We start from the raw sequence: 26,908 nt of genomic DNA, 5'->3' as shown, positions 1-26,908 counted from the left end.
AGCGCCTTTCTGAATATTATGTTCTTGCTAAAGATTGGCACCTCTTAATTATGTATTTTTACCGTGTGCCCCCCCCCCCCGTTAATAAACTGAAAGTTACAGATCTTCCTAAAGTTCTAAAGAGTGTGAGCCATATGGCTCAACAAAATATCCTTTACTTTGAATTTTGCACAAAGGAAGCAAAACATTCTGAAAACTAATTACGAGAATTGACTGACAGAAGAACATAGCTAATGCAATGGTAGCTCACATTGGTTAAAAGGGAATCAAGAAAGAAATTTACTTTATACCCTTTTAGATCGCTTATTAAATATATCGCTGCTTTAATAATAAAGTGGTGTAACTCAAAAAACACGATCTTTGGCAAACAGCCAAAAACTGTGTTTTAAATGAAATGGTAAAATTCAGTTGCCCATTTTATCTTTGTTTGTTAACGTACTTTAATTTCAATTGGTTTGGTACCTGAATCGTTCAATCTGCTTAAGATCTATCTGTAAAATATGTATTATTGCAGATTTATATTTAAAAATAATGATCTTTTAAAAAGACAGTTCACTTTTACTTCTCTTTATTACTAAAAAGTAAAACAAAAAAAGGTGAATTTAGTTTTACTTCAGTTTTTTACTAAAAATAACTTGTATTGAACTCATACATTCAGATTTGCTTTAGTGTTCTTCTGATTAAATACAGATTACGAATAGAAAGTTTAATTTTGTTTCTGTCTAGTACTAAAAAAATGTAAACGGAAAAAGAATGATTGGTTTTTATTTCAGCTTACAACTAAAGGTAAGTGAATTACCTGCATTAAGTAGTAAAATATCAGTTTAATACAAAGGTGGACCATGTTTCATATCGAAATTTAAAACCAAATATTGAAAAAAAAATTGTTTAATGTACTTAAAGAGGTTATTGGAGAATAATAAAGCTAGCTTGTGTAAATGTTGAATTTTTATTTCAATACATTAATAAACAGAAAACTGAATATTTTAATCAAACATATCTTAAATCCTAATTTATCATAATAAAACACAAGTTACATTCAGTAGAAATAGTGGTTATTTGACTAATGCGTCATAGAAGGAAGCATAAAACGAAGGAATTAAATTTTTGCTTATAAGTTCTTTAATGTGCCTCTTTTTGATTTCACTGATTTCAGCTTTTTGAGTATACGCCTTTTTTAAATAAATTTCATTTATCGTTAATACCTTTTTTCTTGGTTTATTTCTTACATTTATACTAAAAAATTGATGGTCTTTGTACGATAATTTGTAGAAAAGTGTGAAAGGCTGATCTTTTCTACATTCAATAACTTTTATTTTATTCCATACTACACTTTCACCTAAAGTATTTATGTTGAAATTGTACCCCCACTCTTCTTGCAATGCTTTAACATCAGTAAAAAAATCGTAGTTCAGTTCATGAACTTCAAAATAAGGAGTAGTTTTTTTAGCACCTTTAATAATCGTAACATATTGTGCTGGTATGTAGATGGGTCCTGATTTTAAATTTCTTTTAATATCTTTTTCAATGAGACTATGAATGTTGTCTCCTTCATTCTGGCTATGCCCCTTAATTAAGAATTTGTGAGTAATTTTATTGATGTTTAAATTGGTCACGGCATATAAATAAACGGATGCAACATATTTATTTTTCTGTTGACCGCAGCAATTATCAGAGAAAAACGTCACGTCTGAACCTCCACTTAATTGGGAAAGATAATTTAAAATACATGATCCAATTTCTACTGCACCTCGCTTTGCATCACATTCACTCCAGAAATAACAATGAACTTTTTCGTAACTCAAATTTTTGCCCCTCTCTTCTTTTTTTGTCAATTCTGCCATGGTAAAATTATATGAATTTAATTTTGATTTGTAATAAAATGCCGACGTACTACCCTGAGGGCTCTGAAGAGTAGCCTGTAAATCAAAAACTACAACTTTGTTATTTTCATGTATAAGTTTTCGATCTTCCTTTTTCTCATTTCTGCACAAAATTTTCTCCTCGTGATGAAGATCATATAATACTTGCAGTGATTTCTTTTGTTCATTATTGGAATTTGCATATTGTAAACATTGGTCACACTGATCTTTTTTTGGCTGGTGAAACCCTATATTAAATTCTCTTGTAAAAATATCATAGTATGTACAGTATTTACCTGTATCCTTGCTTAATGCCTTCTGTGTTTCTGTAAAATCTCGATAAAGTTCGGCAATAGTTTTGCTCCCTTCAATATATTCTCGAGACGAGTCTGATCTGATATAGTGAGATTCGATTCGAGGAATTGAATTAATGTGATCTTTAATACTTTGAATCAATTCCTCAGAGAGCTTAGGGTGGTTTGAATGCCTACCTCTAAGATCCGGTTGGACAAAACCATGTTCATCAGTCTTTTGTAAAGAAGTGTTCACAAATCGTTCTGAAATATCCAATGTATTTTTAAAAAAAATTTTACAGACTCTAATTTTTTCACCAACCATAAAATAGAAAGCCTTGTTAGGATTTCTGGGCTGTTCGGCGTTGGTGTATTTGTATTTTGGGGTAACATCAACGGTACACGAGCTCACAAAGGCTCTTTGTGCGTGAAGATCTCCTATCCCCCAAAATGAATTAAGCAACTTAAGCCTTTGCTCTTGATTGATTTTTTGATTGCATTTTAATCTGCAACTATCTGAACAAGGGGGCTTTAATGATCTTTCAGGTATTACTCTGCCTTTTTTAGACACGTAACTTTTTCCAGAATTTCTTGAAGTTTGAGCTTGATTTTGTTTCCATTTTGACGGCTCCCTACATCTTTTCTTACCTTTGGGACGACTTTCTGTGATATTTTCTTTCTCAGACAAAGATGGTGAGGACGACGGTGAGGCGCTTCTTACGGTAGTATCTAAAGCATTCGAAGTGCCTTCCTTGGGTGAACTTTCATAGGTATAATCAGGATCAATGTCACTGCAATCCACATCACTTTCATCTGTGTTGACTGGAGAAATTGTATAATTTTTTCTTGAACTACGATTCTGGCTAGTACTTTGTTGAAACTAAAAAAAATATTGAAAATTTATAACATATTATTACCTGCTAAAGAGTTTGCAAAAGGCAAGAGCATTAGCTGTAGATAAATTATTTGTTATTCGCTTTTATAGTAAAGGTCTGAAATGCTATTTTGCATTACATTTTTAACTTACCATCTCTTGATCGTTGTCAGGTCTAAGATTTTTAAACCCGGTGGTAGATTTATCTGGGCTATCATCAGGTATGAGATTGTCAGATCTGCTGGTAGAGTTATCTACGCTATCGTTATGCAATACATTTTCAGACCTGCTGATATCGTTAAAATTTCCTGGGGAACCCGGATTTGTATCTGTTTGCTGCACCTAAAAATAATTAATAAAATTTATGTTGAACAATGCGGTACTGCTACCTTATAATTACTAATAAAACATAATTTAACTTACATTTTGAACTTCGTTCCCTATTGCCTCCAACATTGTGAATATCTTTATCGTTCTAGTATTTTGCATCCTAAATAAAACCCAAAATTACAAAACATTTTGGTAATAAAGTGAAACACAATAAAATGTGTCTTGGAAAAAATGAATTTTTTTATAAAATAAAGGTTAATAATCAAAAACTGCATAAATCTAATCGAAAAAGAAACATATTTTAATAGTAAAACGGTACATTCAGAATTAAGGTAACTCATCTACGATTCTTTTAGTAATAGAGTGAATCAAATTAAAATAATTTGTAGCAAGCGATGTTAAATTTAGTAATACAAAGATGCAACTACTAAAAGAGTGCTTTATCACTAAAATTAAGTAAAAACTTACCTTTAAGATCAAAACTAAACTGGTGTATGCAGTAATTACCCAAAAAACACAACTGTACGTTTAATAGTAAATTGAATAAATTTGATTTACGTTTAAAGACACGTGTATGTCACTGGTGCAATTCGTTTTAACTCTAGGTACTACTAAAACGTCGCGGCCAAAGCGCCAATGGGAAAAGGATGTAATAATTTAAAATGAGGGTTCCCCGTTAAATTAGAGTATGATTTTACTACTCACCGATAGGTGGCGATCCAGTTTATTAGTTACATTATTAAAGTGAAAACAGAGAAATTTTGTGTTACACCTGTTTATTACTAAAGCAGCGATATTTGTGATAATACTACAAATATCTAGAAGAAGCTTGAAATACGCTACAAACAATAACTACTCACAATTTATCAGATAGTTGTTCAATTATAATTATTCATTGTTTTTACATTATGTAAACTACTTTCTATGAACGAAACAAACCACATACGATCAGATATACATGTCTTGATTGACGATTCCATAGAACACAGCTCTAAACTGTTTACATTTTTATCCATTTTTATATATTCCTGGTTAATGTTATTTCTTTTCCTTTCGTGGTACATAAATAAACCAATTCCAATTAGTTCCCGAGAAATGTCTGGCAAAGAGATTTAGGTGATTCTACAGTAGCTGAAATAGGTAAAACCATAATATAATAGTATTATCAGTATGGTATTATGAATATATTGTTAGTTAACATATTGGTAATAGAATTAAACATGTATGTTAAAACTTTATAACACAATAGAAACTGTTATCCACAATTGTGGCTGAACACCGTATAAACATAGTGTTTTCTTTACATACCAATAGAAAACAGTTTTAGAATATGTTGTCCACAAATTAACTATTAAAGCTAAGGTGACAAATAATCCTTGATTGGCGTTATGTAAAGTGCTTTTTACAAGGCATGCAAAAACAACTGGCTTAGATATACGAGATTAGACTATTTAGCTTATAGAAAAGAATTCGAAATTACAGTAGGATTTCTGTCGCCAACACAATTTTCTAAGTCAAAGAAAAATGAAACGAACTTTTCTTTACAGTTGTTCGGTAGAATTCAAATCGATCGGACGTGTTTAAATTATCGCATAGATCTCTGTATAGATAGACTGCATCTATCTCTGCATAGATAGATCGTTTTTTCTTTCTGTATTGAACGACAAAATATTTTTACTGTTAAAATACACAACCATTCCAATTATTGGTACATTCATGACTAAAAGGAACTTATAATTTTCGCAACAATCACAATAGCACAATTCTGTCTATTGTTCAATATCTTATCGCCATAATTATGACTTTAGACTACGTTGTCTTTGATGTATGACATGATGTTGTCGTTGTCGATTACGAAATAAATAAATAACCTGTGTAGGTATCCGTAAATAAACAGTGTTTTAAAAAAATTTTCCAGCATTTATGACTGAGTAGATATCTTTGGCTACACGGTCGTCAAAGTCCAATAATTCTGGATTCGGATTTCGTGTGTTCATTGGTATAACTTCGTTGGTAATGGCCGATCGTAACGTTCGAGATATCATGTGATAACTTTTAGATAATAGAATATGAGTAGATAAAAAATTCAAAATATAGCATCCTGCATACAGAGCATTGATGTATCCTTGCTATTATTGTTCTCACGGAGACGTGAAGAATGTCATGTGATACAATTTAACGAATACAATAATAGAATATACACACATATAGAACAACTTATAGTTATTTACTGGGTTCTAATATTTTATTACATTAGAGAAAGAAATAAGATATGCATAGTAGATTTCTTAATATTTTAGCCAATTATATAAACACTGGCGAGTACTGGGACATGAATTATATTTCAGTCGATGAGTGACAAAATAACTCAAAATGTGTTTATGTGGGGTTAATCCACAATAATTATTAATAGTAATGAAGATTACATTTTAACTAACATTAGATCTATAGATTTCCACTCCAGAAATCGTTTTCAAAGATTTTTAAGATTACATATTTAAAAATTGTATGGAAAGGGTGTATGTAACCGCCAAAGTTGTAGGCAAGAACCATAATTTTGGCTAAAAAAATCTCATGATGTATTTTGTGCTCTCGGGACAAATTTAAATATTTTTGTGTGTTCTTTATATCTTATTTGTGCATTATGTATTTGTGTATGTGTGTTAGTGTAGTCCGTGTCCTTCCCAGCTTGCGTGGAGGAAGAGTTCTGAATTAAGTAGGGACTCTTCTGTACTTCCGTACGGACGGGCGGTGGAGTCCTCAACCCCTCCCACTGGCTGATAAGTAAATGTGTAAAATGAAATAGGTGTGAATAAGGTTTTAGCAAATATGCACCCGTGGACCAACTGAAGACATGGTATAGGGCAGCACCTATGACATTACTTCATTAAGGCTATAGCGGAATAATTTCTACTGTTGGCTTAATGACAGATACTCACGGGCGGATATCACATACTGATTCAACCGGCCGTGATACTGCGATCAGGTAGGCAAGGAGAAACCACCCGATTATATTAACGTGACTACACCATCATGAATGTATCGAATCAGTTAGATATGCTTAGCGATCCGATGAGCGATCGGCGCTCAGTTGATTCCGGGCCATCTAGTGTCACATGGCCTACCGGGCATGTGTTTGTGAGCAACCAGGCAATACATGCAAAATTGGCGCATGGAAGAAACTCAGATTTTCAGTTAAGAAAATAATGGGAAAAGCAACATGGAATTTTCGAGGATTATTGCAACCAGGCAAACTGCATATACTACAACGAGAAGTCGAAAGAGAGGATTTAGAAATATGCGGACTTTCGGAGACCCTTTGAAAAGGACAAGGACACTTCCAAACGGCTGATCGTGTTGTATATATATTGGGAACAAATAACACAGGAAGAAATGGTGTTGCAATTATGATGACTAAAAAAGTTTCACAATACGTGTATTATTACCAACCGATAAATTAAAGACTTATAAAAATAACCTTACTAGCATCACCAAACAAAATGCACATTCTTTAGGTCTATATGCCAACCTCAGACGTGGTAGTCAATAAAGTGAAAGACGTATACTCCGTTATTGAAGACACAATAAAAAATATTTCATCTAATCAGCCACTCATAATCATGGGCGATTTTAACGCTAAGGTAGGAGAAACAAGAAACGATAACATCCAAAATGTAGGAAACTATGGGTCAGGTATTAGAAACAGCCAAGGCGAACCTTTATTGGATTTTGGAACCGAAAACAGTTTGGCCATTATAAACAAAATGTTCGAACATCATGCCCGTCGTTTATCGACGTGGACCAGCCCAAATGGAGAATACACGAACCAAATCGACTACATATTAATTAGGAGCAGATCGAAGACATGTTTTACAAACGTAAAAACTAGACCAAAAGCTGATTGTGGATCCAATCATAAATTGTTATGGGCTTGCTTCAAGATGAAGCTCAGAAAGACAATAACGCATCAAAATCAAAACAGGCTGGAAATTTCAAATCCGAAAACATTTAGAGATGCATTAAAGGAAACTAGTATATTGAACACACATGACAACCCAGAAGAAATGTGAAAAGGTTTTAGAAATGTCATAGAAACATCTGTAAAAAGAACCAAAACCGAAAAAAATATCATCAAGAGAAAACACTGGAAAACGCTGCAACTTCTTGAAGAGCGAAGGAGAATCAAATCTCTCATATATCAAAACGACAGCGACAAAAATGATTTAGCAAGGTTAAATAGAAAAATTAAAAGAGCATGTAGAAATGATAAAAACAAACATATAAACGAAGAATGCGAAGAACTAGAGAGACGTGCAAACCGGTATGAATCCCATGAGCTATATAGCAAAGTCCGATATCTATCCAGGGAATTTAAACCAATCACACAAACAATAATGGATCAAAATCAACATATTATAAACGACACGAAAGGGATTGCGGAGGTATGATGGAGAAACTATTGTCAAAGTCTATATGTAGATGATCCCCAGAATGCAAATCACGACGAGTTCAATGCAGAGAGATAACCAAACATTCTAAAGTCAGAGGTAGAAAAAGCAATCAAAAAGTTAAAAAATAGAAAATCTCCTGGCGCAGACCAGATCACCGCAGAAGTTTTAAAAGAGTCTGAAGATGCTGAAGTAAATGTTATGCATATGATCTGCAAAAAGATTTGGGAAACCGTAGAGTGGCCCAACGACTGGACAACATCCACTTTTATCCCTATATTCAAAAAAGGAACTCCGCTAAATTGGAGCAACTACAGAATGTTAATCCTACTATCCCATGCAAGCAAGGTTCTACTTCATGTAATATCTGAAAGACTAAAAGCTTTTCTATTGCCTCATATATCAGAAGAACAAGCGGGATTTTTCCTAGGAAAAGGCACAAGATAATACATCCTTAATGTCAGACAGCTAATCAAAAAAACTCGTAAACTCGGCTTACACAAAGGCCTTCGATAAAATCAACTGGCAGCAGTTATGGTTCATACTAGCGGAAATGGGAACACCCCACCACTTAATTCAACTAATTAGAAGTCTATATGAAAATAATAAGTGCACAGTAAAAATAAACAACACCCATTTGGAGGAAGGGTGGAATATCAGTAGGAGGTCAAAAAATCAGTAACTTGAGATATGCTGATGACACTTTAATAATCGCAACAAATTAAGAAGAAATGGAAGACATAATGAGATGTCGGGAGAAGAAAAGCAAAACATATGGACTAAAGCCAAATAGGAGTAGGACAAAGACTATGATAGTGGACAGAGCTCGGAATAATCTTCATTACATTCAAGAAATTGGAGGCTTTGAAGTAGTAAATAGTTTCATATATCTAGGGTCCCTAATAACAAATGACGGAGGGTGTAACAGAGAGATATGTAGAAGGTTAGAACTGCTATGATGAAACTGGTAACAATTTGGAAAAATTCCAGCATAACAATACACACAAAACTAAGGCTGGTAAGGGCACTCAGTTTTCCCATAGGCACATACGCACCCGAAACGTGGACCTTAAACAAAGCGGATAAAAATAAACTAGACGCTTTTAAAATGTAGGTATATTGCCGCATGTTAAGAATATCCTGGATTAATCATCGCACTAACGTATCAATATTAGAACAACTTAAAGTAAAGGATAGATTGCTTAAGCAAATACAATAGAGATATTTGCAGTATTTTGAACACATTGTTAGAATAACAGGTACGATGGAAAAACTGATAGTCAAGGGTAGAGATGAAGGAAAGGAAATAATCAAAATTATTAATTAGACAGAGGTAACATGAAGCCGAGCAACTAGCCCAGGACAGGGAAGGATTGAGGGACATCGAGAAAAAACGAGATTAAGACTGAGGAGGACTGGACGAGGTGCCTTCTACTTTTCTTGGCTATTGCTGGTATATTCTTGTTGTTGACTTCTTCTTTTAGTATTGGCAACAAAAGTCTGCTACATTTTGCTTATGAGTTTGTTACACATTTTTCTTCAATAAATAGGATGAGAGCTGTTTCTTCGATTTTTCTCTTTTTCATGTATCTTTCACGAATATTGATGCATGGTTGCATTATACCCTGTGATCATCCATTATCTCATGTCATTGTCTGCCATGTTTGCATACCTGTGGTAGATCAAAGTCTCAGTTTTGATGACGTATGTAAAGGTCACACTCATTTTTCCTGACACTTGTGGTCTTGCGGTTTCTTCGACATAGAAGTTGTTGTATTAACGGGGTATTTTATAGACGGAGTTCTTTGATTTCTCTTGTGTATTGTTAGGTTTTGGACACGATGGATCTGAGTATATTAGTTGATTTGAAAGTTGATGTGAAACTTATTACCTATCCTTTTTAGCTTTTTTTATAAGCCCTTTAAAAATTGTGTTTCTGGTTTTCTAGTGGTGTTTTGTTGTTTTCTTTCTTTTACCTTGTGGAATTTCTTATTTATAAATCACAATGACTATCATTTTTTGTCAAAACCTTTATTAGTCGGTTTTCTCTTTCTAAAATACATTTTTGTTGGAGCAAATATTTTGATCCCTATCATATAAATCTTTTTTGATGATTACGTTGTGGTTTTAGTGGTAATTAAAATAACTCATTGTTTGGTTTTCTGTAAACTTTCGTTGCATATCTTGTATCCAATTTGCCATTAGCATATCCAGAGAAGGATGTTAATTGTTTTTTTCCCAAACTGAAATTGATTAATTTTTCTTTATTATTGATATCCTTCAGAATTTTATTCAATGCTTCTGAACCATGCAGCGAAATGAAGAACACATCATCTACATATATTATATAAACCATACTGTGAGTTGTTTGTCTTTTTTATGTACTATGTTTTGTTTGAAATCCTCCATGAGTATATCCGTTCGTATATATCCATGCGTATTTTATTTTATTGGGTTGTTATATTTGTTATTAATCCCATATAAACACAATATAAACAAGACTTAGACATGCAACAAGAAAACAGCTTCAGAACCTGTTAGTAGTAATACATATTTAAGAAAGTAAAGATCTTTACCAAAGATGCTGAAATTATTATTTGGAACAACAATGTACAAAACCAGATTTAAATATGGCAGACTGTGAGGAAAAGCAGTTTGTGATATCCTACGCAAAAAAGGGCATAAAAAGATGAAACTACCAAATAAAAAACAGGGTAATTGAAAAGTAGGTGCATAACAAGTACTTGCTAAATAAGACAGAGACAAATTAGCCCAGTCTGGTTATACCAAAATCATCGATTTCACGGCAAAATGTTTCTCAGGTATCTGAAGCTTTTAAGACATAGGTGGGGGTTACTAGATGACGAATAGATAAAAAGATACTCCTATTTTTACCTTGCGTTTTTTTAAAACAATAATTTATGGTCAGAATTTGATTTTTTATCTATAAGTTTTTTCCCTTATAATTTAAATAAACAATATTTATACCATTTTTTTATATCGAGAATATCTTAATTTTCCCGTTTTTTCAATTAAAATTGATAAATAATTTACGGAGATATTTGGAAAAAAGCAGTTTTTTTGCACTAATTTATAAATTTATTCAATTTTTTTATTAACAAAATGAAATGTTATTAATACATTTCAGCATTAAGGAATTACCGTCCTTTAAATTTGTGCGAAATTTCTTGCTGATTGGTGAAATATTTTAAAAGTTATTCAATTTGTTTATCCCTGGGACTAATTATTTAAACCATTGAACTTACCCTATGAATGATGCTCGACACATTTAACAAATTTCATAGGATTCTTTAAGACTTGTACCATCTCAGAAGTTAAATGCATATTGAGTTTTCATCGAAATTATTTACAAAATAAACGTTTGAAAAAGGGGTATGTTTTTTACTTATAAACAATTGTAATAACTTCTATATTTTTCAAGCTACAGCCTTGTACGTACAATCATTAGATAGCTGGTAAAAAAGCTCATATTTAACAAAAAAAAAATAAACCTTCTATAAACAATAGGAACGAAGTTAGCGACAATTTTTTGTTAATTAGGGTAAAACGCCAGTTATTGGACACGAGACAGTTATTGGACATTACAGTGTTAACTTACGAGAATAAGATTTCTGCAAGTGCCAACAAGAGTATATTTCACTAGGTGGCACTACTCGTTTCTATATTACGTTCATTCTTATGTCTATGTTCTGCCTTTAACGGGTTCTGTGATTTTGGCGGTAAATATTTTTAGGTTATGTGAGTGAAGTGACATTTAAGCATTGTGTTAAGCATCTGCTCTGACTTTTTTTTTAAACTACGTGGTACGTTTAAGGTAAGATTGTATTTTTTTTTAAAAGGGTGTAGTAAAGGCACTTATAGTCCCTAAGGTAGATCTGGTACAGTAATAGGGATTTTAATTCGGATTTAATTACATCTGTCCAATAACTAAACTAGAAAACTTGCTTAATTCTATTATGGGACACCTGTCCAATCACTAGAGAACTACACTTACCACATATTTCTACAATTTTCAACGGATTTACGTATAATTAACTGGAGATAGCAGTAAAATTAATTTAGTAATCGATTTGACAGTTATTGGACAGCTGTCCAATAACTAAATTTGACCGTCCAATCACTAAAAATGGATTTTTTAGGATTGTAGTAAAATGCCTAAACTTAGAAAATATGGTAAGATGAAACTTATAGAAGCTGTTAAGGATGTCCAAAATGGCACTGAATCATATAGAACAGCTGAAAAAAAATATGGAATTCCGAAGTCCACTATAGAATTTAAATTAAAACATCCGGAACATAAAGATACACTTGGACCGTCTCCTATTTTAACTTGCGAGGAGGAGAATACTCTGGTTAGGTAAATTCATTTAATTTATCTTAACCCATAGCATTATTTTATTTTACATTCAATATTCCAGATGGATACAAGAAACTGCTTCAAAAGGTTTCCCCAAAAAGGCTAACGATTTAAAAAGCAGCGTGCAAAAATTTTTAATCGAAAATCCGCGCCCCAATAACTTTAAAGATAATCGACCTGGAGATGGATGGTTAAAAGTAAGTCACCAAAAAAATGTATTTTAATCTGTATTCATCGTTTGATTTTTTTTAGGGATTTTTGAAGCGACATCCAGGGGTTTCTTGAAGGACAAGTGAAGGTGTGACGGCAGCTAGCGCTTGTGTATCTGAACGAGACATCAAAAACTGGTTTAAAAATATTGAAACCTATGTTAAAGAAAAACATTTAGAAGAAGTTCTAACTGATCCATCAAGAACTTTTAATGGAGATGAGTCAGGATTTCAAATATGTCCATCTACTGGAAAAGTATTTGCTATGAAAGGTTTCAAAAATGTTTATAACGAAAAAAGCTCTTCAAAAGAAAACGTCACTGTGATGTTTACGTTTTCAGCAGACGGTAAAATTTGCGTGCCTATGGTTATTTATCCTTATCAACGTATTCCTGAAAAGGTTGCTAAAGGTATTAATCCTAAATGGGGTGTGGGCAGAAGCGATAATGGTTGGATGACGGCAGAGACATTCTATCAGTATATTGCGAATGTTTTTTACCCACACTTAATTAAAAATAATATTAAGCTTCCAGTTATTCTTTTTGTAGATGGGCACAAGAGTCACTTAAGTTACCAATTAAGTCTATTGTGTAATGAACTGCAGATTAAAGTGATTGCACTTTATCCTAACGCCACAAGGATTTTACAACCCTGTGACGTTTCTATTTTCCGTCCATTAAAAGAAGCTTGGCGGCAATCAGTGAGAGAATGGGAAGAACAGCATCCAGGAGGGGTAGTGAATAAGGTTGTATTTGCTACTATATTGGAGCAAGCTATAAAAAAAAGCTGTAAAACTGAAACAGTAGTAAATGGTTTCAAGGCTTGCGGATTGTTTCCATTTAATGCAGATGCTATTGACTACACAAAATGTTTAGGCAAAGAAGTAGTAAAAAATTTAATCATTTCAGATCATCAAAAGAAACCCAAGATGGACTATAATACTTTTGTAAATATCTTAGGTCCTGAAAAAGTTCATAGCTTAGAGAATTTAAAAGAAAATCCAAAGAATAATCTACCTAGCGATGATAATTTGAATTTGTTGTTCAAAATTTGGAATTTTTTTGAACATGATCCAAAACATTCGGATAACCCAATGGTTCTAAAAAATAGAGACACAAACATTAATATTATTCAAAATGTGGTTATCACATCTCCCGTTATAAATACTGAAATAAAAATATCAGAACAGAGTGGTATTGAAAATGTAAATATTTCTGAGAGTAGCAGTACCAATGATATCCATTTTCAACAATATAAAACTAATGTTTATGACTTACCCTCTACAAGTAAAATTATTGTTAAACACGAATTGTTGGGTAACTTTTTAACTTCTCCTACTGTACCGAAAAGAAAAAATAAACGTAACACGGAACGACTTCCTTTTGCTATTACATCTGCACGATATCAAGAAATGTTACGGAAAAAGGAAGAGATAAAAGAAGAGCAGGAAAAACAAAAACAAGAAAGGAAACGGAAAAGAGAAGAAAAATTAACCATAAACCAGTGTAGCAAGAAAAAGAATTCAAAAAAAGTCAAATGTTTTATTTGTTCAAATGATATTCAATTGAACAAATTAAAATGCGATGACTGTAATCTTTATTATCACGAATCTTGTATTCCTGTTAATCATAGACAGCATATACCTAACGATGGTGATCTATTTATATGTCACAACTGCTTTAATCTCCAGGTTAGTGATTCTGATGCTAATAACAGTAACCAAGACAGTGAGGATGAAGACATTGACGAACTTTTCACTCAATACAAAGAAGCACAAAAGCATTTATAAAATTTAATTGTGTCAACTGTATATAGGTACCCCATACCGCACAGAAATCTTAGGTTTTTCCTGTAATTTTCATTTGTTTCTAGTTTTTTATTGTGTTAAAGCAGTCGTCCAATAACTAATTTTGAGTGTCCTGTAACTAAATAAACTGTCCAATAACTATAATTTTTGTAACTATTTTTAATAAATATATATTGACAAAAAATATTTAATACCTTCTTTAAATCCTTTTATCCATATTGTAATAAACTGTTTAGACTACCTTTTGTATAAATTTCAATTCAATCTGCAGAGAACAATGTGAATTACGAATTTTTAAAGTTGAAATTTTCTTAAGTGTCCAATAACTGTATGGTTTACCCTATATCTCCATTATTTATAAACATTAAGAAGTAAAATTTGCTCAAATTTTAAATGAAAATCTAAACTTTATATTGAATTTTATAGCTATAAAATTCATCCAATTTTTCGAATCTTAAAACCTTTCGAAACGAAGTTACTTTCGAAAGATCGACATAGGAAAGTGGAGGGGAAACTGTTTTAGCTCATCGCTGCAAAATTTAATATTATGGTTACGGATTTATCATTCAAAAGCTTCATCAGTTCTGTAAAAATTTCATCAGGTCCATTTGCTTTTCCATTTTTAGCGTTTCTTATTGCGTATTCTACTTCTTCTTTCAATATGTCTGGCCCAGTTGCATTGATTATCTGAGTTAAGTTGTTTCTATCGTCTTCAAATAATTCATTCAGGTATTCTGTCCATCTTTTTATTTTATTCTCTAGATCTACAATAAGATTTCCATCTTTGTCTTTAAGGTTACCTATTTGACATTTCTTTATGCTTCCTGTTATCTCTTTTACTTTTTTGTGCATATTGAACGCATCGTACTTTTTCTCATAGGTTTCCATTTCTTCACATTGTTCTTTAATCCACTCCTCTTTGGCTTCTTTTATTCTCTTTTTTATGTTGTAATGTGTTTATTTATTTCTTTGTATTTGTCTGGGTAATTCTTCATCTTTCTTCTTTGTTCCATCAAGTGTAGTATATCTTGTGTCATCCACCCCTTATTCTTTGTTGTTGTTTTTGTAAGATGTTTCTTTCCTGCTGTTTGTATAGGTATATTTATGTACTTTATTTTTGGTTAACGTTGTTTGTATCGTGTGATGTCCTCTCGTGGGAGTCACTATCCGGGTAGCTTTTAGACAGTCAGAGACAGAGTTCAAAATAAAAATAAAACTTTATTGTCTTCCTTAAATTAAATTGACAAAAATCTTATGTACATATTTACAATTTGGTTTAGTCTTCTCAGTACCTGGCCTATTTATTCAAATTAAGCTTGACCTTGTCATATGGAATTAGTCTTATCGGCAAGCGAGTGTGTATCTGAAATTTTACGGTAACGTTGTATCGATTTAATAACAGCGGACGATAGGTACAAAGAAAGGAAAGGAACTCAACACGTCCCTTAAGTGGTTCGGGTTAATAGGACACTCCTCGACAGTCTCAACACGACTGCTTCAGAGTACGGGTAGTGAAGAGCTCAACACGTACTTCGGATAGCGGCGGTAAAAGGAAAGGACAACTTGTGAACTCAACACGTCCACAAGCCGGGGTAGGGAAGAAGAGAACCTTCAGTCAACACCTGTCGATTCTGTCTCTGTGAGGAAATGTTCCCGTTTATATAGCGGAGCTTTGCCCTTTCTACTGTTGATACACTCCTACTTCATGGGTTGGTTCGCGCGCACGCTGGTTTAACGGTGATGGCTTGGACTCATCGTTACACCCCCTCTTCCTGGGAAAAAATTTTTATTCCTTTCCAGGTACTTGGTTACCCTAAAAAAAATTTACAATACATCGAAATAAAAAATGTCCGCCCTAAAAAAATATAAATATCGTCTTCTTAAACAAAAAATCGTCTTCCTCTCTCTTAAAAAAAAACGTCTTCCTTCGTGGGGCTTCAATTATTGGTTTTTATCCTCAGCACCTGGTTCGGGAGTCTCAGTCTGTATTTTTTTCCTTTATGCTGCGGCGGAACTAGTGAGAGCAGCGGGATTGACACTGGAATTGACTGGACTTTCCGAATTTTTGTGATGCCCATGGTTGGTTCATCGAAAAGGTTCTTGAATTTGGAAATAGCCTTTATCAGGGGCTCGCAGCCTTTGCCCGGGGTGTTAGGTTTTGGTGTGTTCCCTAATGGTGATATTAATTCTGGAACGGTGTATGGTGGCGGCGTAACTGTGCCGTCCATTTCTATGCCACTGTAATATATTTCTAATGTGTCTGACATTGTATTTGAAGGTAACTGTAAACTGTATTAAAATATACTGTCACTACTTGGTGTTGACTGTAAGTGCTTGGACTGATTAAGGAGTAGGGAAATCGGTAAATGCGGGTTTTAGGTCTTTGATATGAGCTGTTATTGTACGGTTTTTATCGTCGTGTTTTAATTTGAATATTACATTAGAACACACTTTTGTTATAGTATATGGGCCTGAAAATTTCGGTGCTAATTTGGCGTTAAAATTTTTGACGGCATTTGAGAGTTGGTATTCCCTTTTCATGACTTTGTCGTTTATTGTGGGTTTCCACTCTCTTCGTCGTAAGTTGTAGTAATGGCTTTGAGTTGTAAAAGCTTTTGCCAGGTTTGTACGTACTAGTTCGAATGTTTCTCGTAGTTTATGCCATTTTATGTTTTGATCGGTATGTTGTGTGTCGTTTGGGGTGTTTACGACTTTACTTGGAATTTCTAGTTCGTGTCCAAAGTTCAGGAAGGCTGGGGAGAAACCCGTTGAATCGTGTTTAGCTGTATTATATGCGAATATTAGTTCTGGAAGGCTCGTGTCCCATTTCTTATGGTTATTATCGCAGAACTGAGCTATCATTGTTTTGATTACTCTGTTTGTTCTTTCTACTGGATTATTCTGGGGAGAATATGGCGGAATGTTTCTTTTAGAAATCTGGAATTCGTCTAGCAACTTTCGTACTTCCCTGTTATCGTATGTTCTTGCGTTGTCTGATATTAGTTCTTTGGGTGATCCGAATCTCATAATGATTTTATCTTTTAAGTTCTGACAGACTGATTTTGCCGTTGCTGTTCTGATCGGTATGGCTTCGACCCATTTTGAAAATGTGTCCTGGAATGTCATTATATATTTGTTTCCTTTGCTGGATGTTGGAAGGGGTCCTATGATGTCGGTTGAAACGGTGTGCCATGGATGTGGCGGAATTTGTGTAGATTGCATGCGGCCTGGAGTTAAGCTTTGTTGCGGCTTAAATTGCTGACAGTTCTTGCAGTTCCTGACGAACTTTGCGGCGTCTTTAAACATCCCTGGCCAGTAGTATTTTCTAGCTAGGCGGGTTATTGTTTTGGCTATTCCTAGATGTCCTGCGGTCGGTTGCTCGTGGTTTTCTGCCAGGAGTTGTTGTCTCTTGTGGTTTGGGATGCATAGTTTCCAGAGGTTGGATACCTCTGTCTCTTTTAAATCGTATTTGTCCCAGAAGTGTCGATAGAGAAGTCCATCTTTGATAGAGTAGTCTGGAAATAGTTGCGGATTTGTCTGGATTTTATTTAAAGCTTTATTGTACCATTCGTCGGGTTCTACATATTCTACGTTTATTATGCAAACCAGATCTACTGGTTCTCTAGAGAGCGCGTCGGCCAGGACGTTCTGGGAGCCCTTTCTGTAAATGACATCGAAGTCAAATTGTTGCAGCAGCATTGCCCATCTAGCTATTCTACCTGTAGGGTTTTCCATTGTTTGTAAGTATCGTAGACTTTGATGATCTGTGATAATTGAAAATGGGTATCCTTCGATGTAGGGTTTCATCTTTTCTATACCGAAGATGATCACTAGTAGTTCTTTTTCTGTAACGCTGTAATTTTTTTCTGCATTTGTTAGGGTTCGACTTGCGTAAGCGATGACTTGTTCCTGTCCTTCGTCGTTTGTTTGTACTAAAGCTACTCCTAAACCGTGGTTCGAAGCGTCAGATTGTAAAAAAAATCTTTTCTGGAAGTCCGGGCAGATCAGTATTGGAGCTTGTGTCAGTAGTAATTTTATTTTGTTAAATGCTTCCTCTTGGTCTCTGTCCCAAGTCCAATGTTGTTTTTTCTTTAGTAGCTTTGTTAAAGGGGCTGCAGTTCGTGAAAAATCTTTTATAAATCTCCTATACCATGAGATGATGCCCAAAAATCGGCGTAGTTGTTTAACGGTTTTTGGTGCGGGATATTCGACTATAGCTTTTGTCTTGTTGTCGTCCACTTTTATTCCCGTTTTGTTTACTACATGGCCTAAATAATTTATCTCTTCTTTGCAGAATTTACATTTGTCTATATTAATTCGTAGTTTGGCCTGCTGTAGTCTGTGAAGTACTTCTTTAAAGTTTTCCATATGTTCCTCGAACGTTTTCCCCAGTACTATTATGTCGTCTAAATAGGCGAATGCATGTGGTTCCATTTCTGGGCCGATTACTGTATCTAGTAATCGTTGAAAAGTAGCGGAGGCGGCGTGTAATCCGAATGGAAGTACTTTGAACTGGAATAGTCCTTTTCCTGGTGCTATGAAAGCGGTCAAGGGTTTGCTTGCTTCGGAAAGTGGTACTTGCCAATATCCATTTTTTAGATCTAACGTGGTAAAATATTTTGCAGATTTTAACTTTTCTAGGATATGATTGATGTACGGTAATGGGTAGGCATCTTTTTCTGAGATGTCGTTGATTTTCCTAAAATCGATGCAAAATCTGTATCCGTTGTTATCCTTCTTTTTTACTAGGACGATGGGGGAACTGTACGGGCTATTGGATTTTTCTATCACGTTCTCTTCTAGCATCTTATCTATCTCATCGTTTATGATCTTCTGCATTGCCGGGTTTCGGGGCCTGTATCTTTGTTTGATCGGTGTATTATGTTTGAGTTTTATTGTATGTTCGGTTAGATGTGTTGTTCCTTTAATTTGTTTAAATTTCTCCAATTCTGTTAGTAACAATTCCTGTAATTGTTTTTTTTCGGTATTGTTTAGTGTAGTACTGATGTCGAGCTGCTCTCGTTTCGGACTGTTCGTGAATTCCGGTATGTATGACGGAATATCTTCGGTCTGGTCGTCGGCCGCGGTATCGGTCGGTAGTTCGGTATATCTTCGGTCTGGTTGTCGACCGCGGTATCGGTCGGTAGTCGGTATATTTTCGGTCTGGTCTTCGACCGCGGTATCGGTCGGTAGTCGGTGGGTCGTTTTGTTATATATTTTGCTTCTCTGTTGGAGCGGATATCTTGCGGTTGGTGTTTCGTTGACCCTGGAATTGGTCGGTATTCGGTTATTGTCTGCATTGTACGATCTGGATCCGTGTTCTGTACTGGTTGGGTATTGTTCTCTCCTTCTTACGCGATTTCTATTTAAGATGTTTGATAAGTCAAGGCCCCATCTTGTTATTTCATGCATTCCCAGTACTACTTCTGAAGCTAGGTTTGGTAAAAAATGTAGCTTGGCTTTTCTCCAAACGTTGTCTATGGAACATTTTGCTGTAAAACAGATTTCTATGTTGCTGGTTTTTCCATCTGCCAGCGTGATCTTTAAAGCTTTTCTGTCGCTTTTTGTTCCACATTGTTCCAATATTTTTTTACCTTTTTGTCCTATAAACGAATTTTGGGCTCCTGTGTCTATTAGTGCTCTTAACTTTTTACCGTTGCAGCACGTTATCGTTGTGTGGGGTCGTTGATCTGTATAGTGTGCGTAGCTGGAGGTTGTTAGGGAGGACTCTAAATGCTGACTGGGTTGCCTCCTTCTTGTCCAGTCCTGTTGGAGTTTTCCGGTCGGCTTCTACATTGGCAGTTATTGGAAGTTGTTCCTCGGGTTCCGCAATGGCTGCAGAAGAGTACAGCGATAGCTCTGCAGTTTCTTCTGTTGTGGCCTCTGCGGCCGCATCTCCAACAACAAGTCTGTCTGTCGAAATTCTGTATTTTGTTATTATGACTATTTGCCTGTGTCCAGTCACACCTTGTATTGTTTCTGTTATATATTTCTTTTTGGACCATATCATATTCTTCCGCTAATCTGATGATGTCCTGTGTTGACGATACGTCTTGCCTCTTTATATACAACTTGTATTTCGGGTTCATATTGGTGTATATCCTGTTTAGTTCTTCTTGGTGATTGAATTCACCATGTCTTCTGATCATTGTTTGAATATCAATGATGTAGTCTTTTACACCTTCGTTGTTTCGTTGGAGTCGGTTCCGGATTTGAGCTTCCAGAGATTGCGTGAGAACGGAGGAAACGAAGAAATTGCGGAAATCTTGTTCGAAGTCTTTTAATTCGTTCCAATATTTATTATTGTTTCTGTACCATAGTAATGCTTTCCCGTTTAATGTTCCTGGTAGAGCTTGTAAAACGTGGGTGTCTTGTAGGCCGTAAGCTGTCTGGAGTTCTTTCAACCGTTCTATGAATTCTATTGGGTCTCTTGAACCGTCAAAGTGTAACCCCCATTTGCGTACTCTTTCCATCTTTCTTTGTCTGTCTTCCATCTGGTTTTCTTCTATTTCCTCTGCCTTGATGATCGCAACTAATCTCGCTCTTAGCTCGCTGAAATTCCCTTCCGTCGGCTGTTCTCTGTTTGTTAATTCGGCTATAAGTTCGTCTTTCTTTAATAGGTACACCCAACTAACCTTCGACGTTTCCGGAGCGTCTGTCATTATTGAACTGTGAATCACCCTGTCTTTGATTAAAATTTGAAATATAGTACTGTCTTATGAAAATAAAATTCGGAATTCGGTCGGTATTATTGTCTAAAACGTATTTTTCTGCTCGGGCGCCATTTGTGATGTCCTCTCGTGGGAGTCACTATCCGGGTAGCTTTTAGACAGTCAGAGACAGAGTTCAAAATAAAAATAAAACTTTATTGTCTTCCTTAAATTAAATTGACAAAAATCTTATGTACATATTTACAATTTGGTTTAGTCTCCTCAGTACCTGGCCTATTTATTCAAATTAAGCTTGACCTTGTCATATGGAATTAGTCTTATCGGCAAGCGAGTGTGTATCTGAAATTTTACGGTAACGTTGTATCGATTTAATAACAGCGGACGATAGGTACAAAGAAAGGAAAGGAACTCAACACGTCCCTTAAGTGGTTCGGGTTAATAAGACACTCCTCGACAGTCTCAACACGACTGCTTCAGAGTACGGGTAGTGAAGAGCTCAACACGCACTTCGGATAGCGGCGGTAAAAGGAAAGGAAACAACTTGTGAACTCAACACGTCCACAAGCCGGGGTAGGGAAGAAGAGAACCTTCAGTCAACACCTGTCGATTCTGTCTCTGTGAGGAAATGTTGCCGTTTATATAGCGGAGCTTTGCCCTTTCTACTGTCGATACACTCCTACTTCATGGGTTGGTTCGCGCGCACGCTGGTTTAACGGTGATGGCTTGGACTCATCGTTACAATCGTTAATTTGTTGCTGCACTGAACAGAGGTTTTCATTTATCTCTTCTCCTGTTTCTTGTCGTATATTTTTGCTTCTAAATTTATTTAAATCTTCTTTCTGTGTAAATCGCCTTTCTGTGTAATCTTCTAATCTTTTTTGGTCTCGCCTTTATCACAGTAACTACCGGGTTATGATCTGAACCTATATCAGCTCCTGGGTATGTCTTAGTACATTTAACAGCATTATGATACCTCCTTGCTATCATAATGTAGTCTATTTGATTTCTCACTATTTTTTCTTTGGTATGTTGTGGAGATGTCCATGTATATAACCGTCGAGGAGGCAATTTGAAAAAGGTATTTGTTATTACGAAGTCTTCACTTTGGCAAAATTGAATCAATCGATCTCCTCTGTCATTTCTGTTTCCAAGCCCATATTTTCCTACTTGTTCTCCTACCTTACCTTGACCCACCTTGGCATTAAGATCGCCCATTAATATGTTAATGTATGGAAAGACTGACTTAATAAGTGAAGACAAACAACCTGCAACAAAAAGGTTCAGACCTGACAGTGAAGTCGAATAAATGAACCAAATTTCAACTTTTAAACCAATCTTTGTAAAGAAAATAAAAAAAGTAAAGTTTAATAACCATTGCAAAACTTAATAAGGCAAGTGATGAAAACATCGACTTATTTTATCAAAGCAGTAAGGCAGATTAGATTAATATTGTATATCATATTTGTAAGAAAAATATAATAAAAATCAATATTGTTAATTATAAAAATACAAACAATTATAATTAATATAAGGAATATAATAATATAATGTGTAAAAAATTACCTGAAATTTAATTTATAAAATATATAAGTATTATTACATCATTGATATAAAATGAAAAAACATATGTTGATTTTCCGTGATTTTCCGAGATTTATGGGGGGTGAAAATTATGTCATCATTATTAATACTGCGACAGACTATTCGAGCAAATTAAAAAAAAGTAAGTATTTAGGGTGAATTTCAAATGGACTAAATTTTTCCGAGTTTTTCCATATTTTCCGCCTAGTGAAAACTATGTAGTTATTCATATTTTGACGAGCTACCCTAGAATAAAAAAAGAGGCTTGCAGCTGCAAAGGAAGGCGAGATAATGTAAATTTTTCCTACGTGTTGCAATTTGAAGTTCCGATGCCGAAAAAAAAACGGAGTTGAAACAGATATCTTCTCCACTTTCCTATGTCTCTCTTTCGAAAGTACCGTCGTTTCGAAAAATTAGATAAATTCTATAGCTATAAGTTTCAATATAAAGTTTAGATTTTCATTCAAAATTTGTGCAAATTTTACTTCTAAATGTTTATAAACAATAGAGATATGATTTTTTTAAAAATAGTCACTAACTTCGTTCCTATTGGTCATAAAAGGTTTTTTTATTTTTTTATGTGAGCTTTTTTACCAGCTATCCAATAATTGTACCTACAAGTCTGTAGCTTGAAAAATATAGAAGTTATTACAATTGTTTATAAGTAAAAAACATACCCCTTTTTCAAACGTTTATTTTTTAAATAATTTCGATGAAAACTCAATATGCATTCTGAGATAGTCTAAGTATTAAAGAATCCTATGAAATTTGCTGAATGTGTCTAGCATCATGCATAAGGCAAGCTCAATAGTTTAAATAATTAGCCCTAGGGATAAACAAATTAAATAACTTATAAAATATTTGACTGATCGGGGGGAAATTTCGCACAAATCTAAAAGATGGTAATTCTTTGATGCTTAAATGTAATAATACCATTTTATTTTGTTAATAAAAAAATTAATAAAATTTATAAATTAGTGCAAAAAAACTGCTTTTTTGCAAATATCTCTGTAAATTATTTATCAATTTTAACTAAAAAAACGGGAAAATAAAGATATTCTTGACATAAAAAAATGCCAAAAATATTGTTTATTTAAAATATAAGGGAAAAAATTTATAGACAAAAAATCAAATTATGACCATAAATTATTGCTTAAAAAAACGCAAGGTAAAACTAGATCTTTTCATCTATTCATCATCTAGTATCCCCCACCTATGTCTTAAAAGCTGCAGATATCTGCGAAACATTTTTCCACCTTTTTTTTAACCAGACTGGGCTAAATAAAAAAATATAAATTATTAACAAACAACAATGGATAAAAAAAGATGAGAATATGTAATATAATATTGATGTGTTGTAGACAAGAGTACTTAGAACAAACTTTATATTGAATTGGAAATCAAAAGTAAACCATATATGAGCAAACCAAATAAAGCTTCTAAAGTAACTTCTAAGGTTCTAAAAATCAAAGTTGACTAGACTCCAAACTCCTGATAAATGGTAAACGGTATAAGCTATATCAATGTTTAGAAGTGCCGATTTTAACAATAGCGAAAATTACCTGGGTATTACTTTATTAAATGCAATCTATAAAATATATTTCAAAATTATTAAGAAGACATATATTAACAAATTTTATAAACATAAAAACATTACTTTTGCCGATGATCAGCTGAGACATCATTAATTACAAAATTTACATGTTGCATGAATATACAATGCGGTCCATATGTACGGAATACATTCATTTTTAGCGTTATTATGTACTATCTGAAAAAAAAACTTGAAACAGGTCGATTTTTATTCTTACATTAACAATTAACAGTATGAAAATATTATCCCCCTTCAGCATCCCCTTTGAATTATAAGCACCAAAATTTTAAATAACAAAGGGGGTCGTGTGTCACCTTATTAGAAAGGGAGATTTTGAGTTTGTTCAATAATAAGAGAGAACATTGATTTTTACAATTAAATTAAATGTTCAATTTGATCACCATCATTCACTTCTTGACAACAAACGAGGCGATTTTGGAATTCTCGTACAACATTTTTTATGACCACGGAGGTTATTTTGTTAATTTATTCTGTTATCCTAACTTTTAAATCAGAAATATTGCCTAGTCGATTAAAATATACTTCAGAAATAATTCGTATCTGTTCTGCTAAACATTAGGGAAAAAACTTTGAAGATAATAAAATATTAGTCAAAAAGCCAAATAAACAATTGATATGAATCTAGCAGGCTGCTGTCATTTAGGTATTTAAAGTCACTAAAAGACGTCCGTATAATATTTGTGCGGGTATTAAATTTAATTATGGCTCATTTGTCCAAAACTCACATTTTAATCATGATTGCTTGTAGTAACAAAACAAGAATTCAAAAGGAGGTTTGTGAAATGTTTAAAAATCAATACTATGGTCAACAAGTTTCGCAGTTTATTAGCAAAATTAAAAAGAAGTTTTTTTATACCGGACATGTAAAAAATATCAAAAAACCAGGTAGAAATTTTAAATTTACTAATGAAAAAAAGTTAGATGTACTTCTAGAGATTGAGGATAATCCTCATAAGACAACTCGAGAACATGCCGCTGTCAATCATGTAAGTAAAATTTACTTATCTATTTTCAGAGTTTTTTATTAAAAAAATATCACCCTTACAAAGTTCAGTTGGTTCAGAAGTTAAATGAAGATGATCCTGATAGAAGGCAAGAATTCTGTGAAATAATGATGGACAGAATGAACGCAAATTTGCAGTTCGTAAACAAAATAGTGTTTTCCGATGAAGCGACGTTTTATTTAAACGGAACGGTTAACAAACAGAAGTGTAGATATTGGAGCAGAGAAAATCCTCACTGGGTGTGTGAGACTCACACGGGCTTAAAAAGTTAACGTTTGGGCTGGTCTCATTAACAATAAAATTATTGGTCCTTATTTTTTTTAAAGGAGGACAGTTAATGATGAGGTTTATCTAGATTTTTTAATAAACTTTTTAGTGTCTACATTACGAAATTTTTTCCTGATGGTAATCATCCCAATGAGATAAATTGATCTATTTGCTACCAAAAAGACGCATTTTCCACGTATAATTAGAAATTATTTAAACGAGGTTTTTCCCAATAGGTGGATTGGAAGACTTGGAACGATCGAATGGCCGGCTAGATCCCCCGATTTGACTCCTCTCAATTACGTCTTATGGGGTTATTGAAAATTAAAAGTATATTTAAATAAACCAAACAGTATTGCTGATTTAAGTGAATGGTGGTCATTTTTAACATTTAATTTAATTGTAAAGTACATTGAAAAATACATTCTAAATATTATGTGACATTATTGTCTTCATTGAACCTAAAGTTTTGTGATAGAGACATTATCAAAATTTTACATCTTAAAAATCAATTTTCCCAGTTATGATTGCACCAAACTTAAAATACTTTATATTGATGAACAAAGGACTAAAATCCCTTTCTAACTATGTGTCATACTACCCCCTTTGTTATTTAAAATTTTCGAGGGAGTACTGGAGGGGTATAATATTTTCATACTGTAAATTGTCAATTTAAGAATAAAAATCAACCTGTTTTATACAGAACTAACAGAACGATCAAGATGCAAAATATTTATTAAACGCTATACAATTATGTCTAATTAGGATTCATACTCCAATCAGAGTATTTATATTGTAATTTTATAATTACTGAATTCTTTTACGATTTGGTCACAAGTGATTCATGTTGGCAGTTTTTCAAAGCTTACTCAACGATTTTGTCGTGGGTAGCAACAACCAGTACAGCGATGTCAAATATTAAGGTTGATCTGCAACCCCAAAAGATAAACTCAAAATTCAAAAAAATTGAAACAATTTGAGAAGGTATATGTGATGACTAGAAGTATTTGGACAACTTTTAAGCAAACTGAAGCGATGGTAGTATCATTGTTTAAATAGGACTAGTTAGTCAACGCAATGTATAAATTTGTCTGATTCTAATTGAGACAGTCACTAGATGTCACCACTCTTTCTGTCTCAATAGACTTTAATATACCATTGTTTGTTTGATATACATTATACTAGATGGTGCTATGTGAAAAAGTTAAGGACTAAACTAAACGTCCATTTTTGATCCACTGAATTAAATTCACCAGCGTTGCAATATTTCACTGACATAGTAGCAACAGGTTTACTTACAAATAAAAATGTTAGGTACAAAAAACAGACCTTGAATCACTTAAGATATTCATTTAAAATAGAGTTATTACTATCAACTAGTAAATATCGTGTCAAATAAAATTGTACATAAACGTACTGTGGCTTCTAAATCTTCCTATATCTAAATAAGTTTAAAGAATTTAAATATTTTATTTTATTTGGAAGTGTATTACAAAAATTTGGTCCGAGGTAAGTAAAACATTTGAATTATATGTGTTTAAAACATAAAAAAACATTGTATGAGAAATG

General features: G+C 33.7%; 1 protein-coding gene across 1 annotated transcript; it reads right to left on the bottom strand.

The window, feature by feature from the left end:
• Window positions 1-646: 646 nt before the first annotated feature.
• Window positions 647-3,515, bottom strand: LOC140452181 (uncharacterized). Its single transcript, XM_072546284.1, has 3 exons — window positions 3,453-3,515; window positions 3,183-3,371; window positions 647-3,035 (listed from the first exon to the last, which is right to left on the bottom strand). Exons 1-3 carry the CDS (start codon window positions 3,483-3,485, stop codon window positions 1,056-1,058), a joined length of 2,202 nt encoding a protein of 733 aa, XP_072402385.1. The 5' UTR covers window positions 3,486-3,515; the 3' UTR covers window positions 647-1,055.
• Between the last annotated feature and the right edge of the window lie 23,393 nt (window positions 3,516-26,908).

This window comes from Diabrotica undecimpunctata, chromosome 10 (genome assembly GCF_040954645.1).
Source record: "Diabrotica undecimpunctata isolate CICGRU chromosome 10, icDiaUnde3, whole genome shotgun sequence".
Lineage (NCBI taxonomy): Eukaryota > Metazoa > Arthropoda > Insecta > Coleoptera > Chrysomelidae > Diabrotica > Diabrotica undecimpunctata.
Note: the sequence above shows the minus strand (reverse complement) of the source record. Positions and strands in the feature narration are given on the sequence as shown.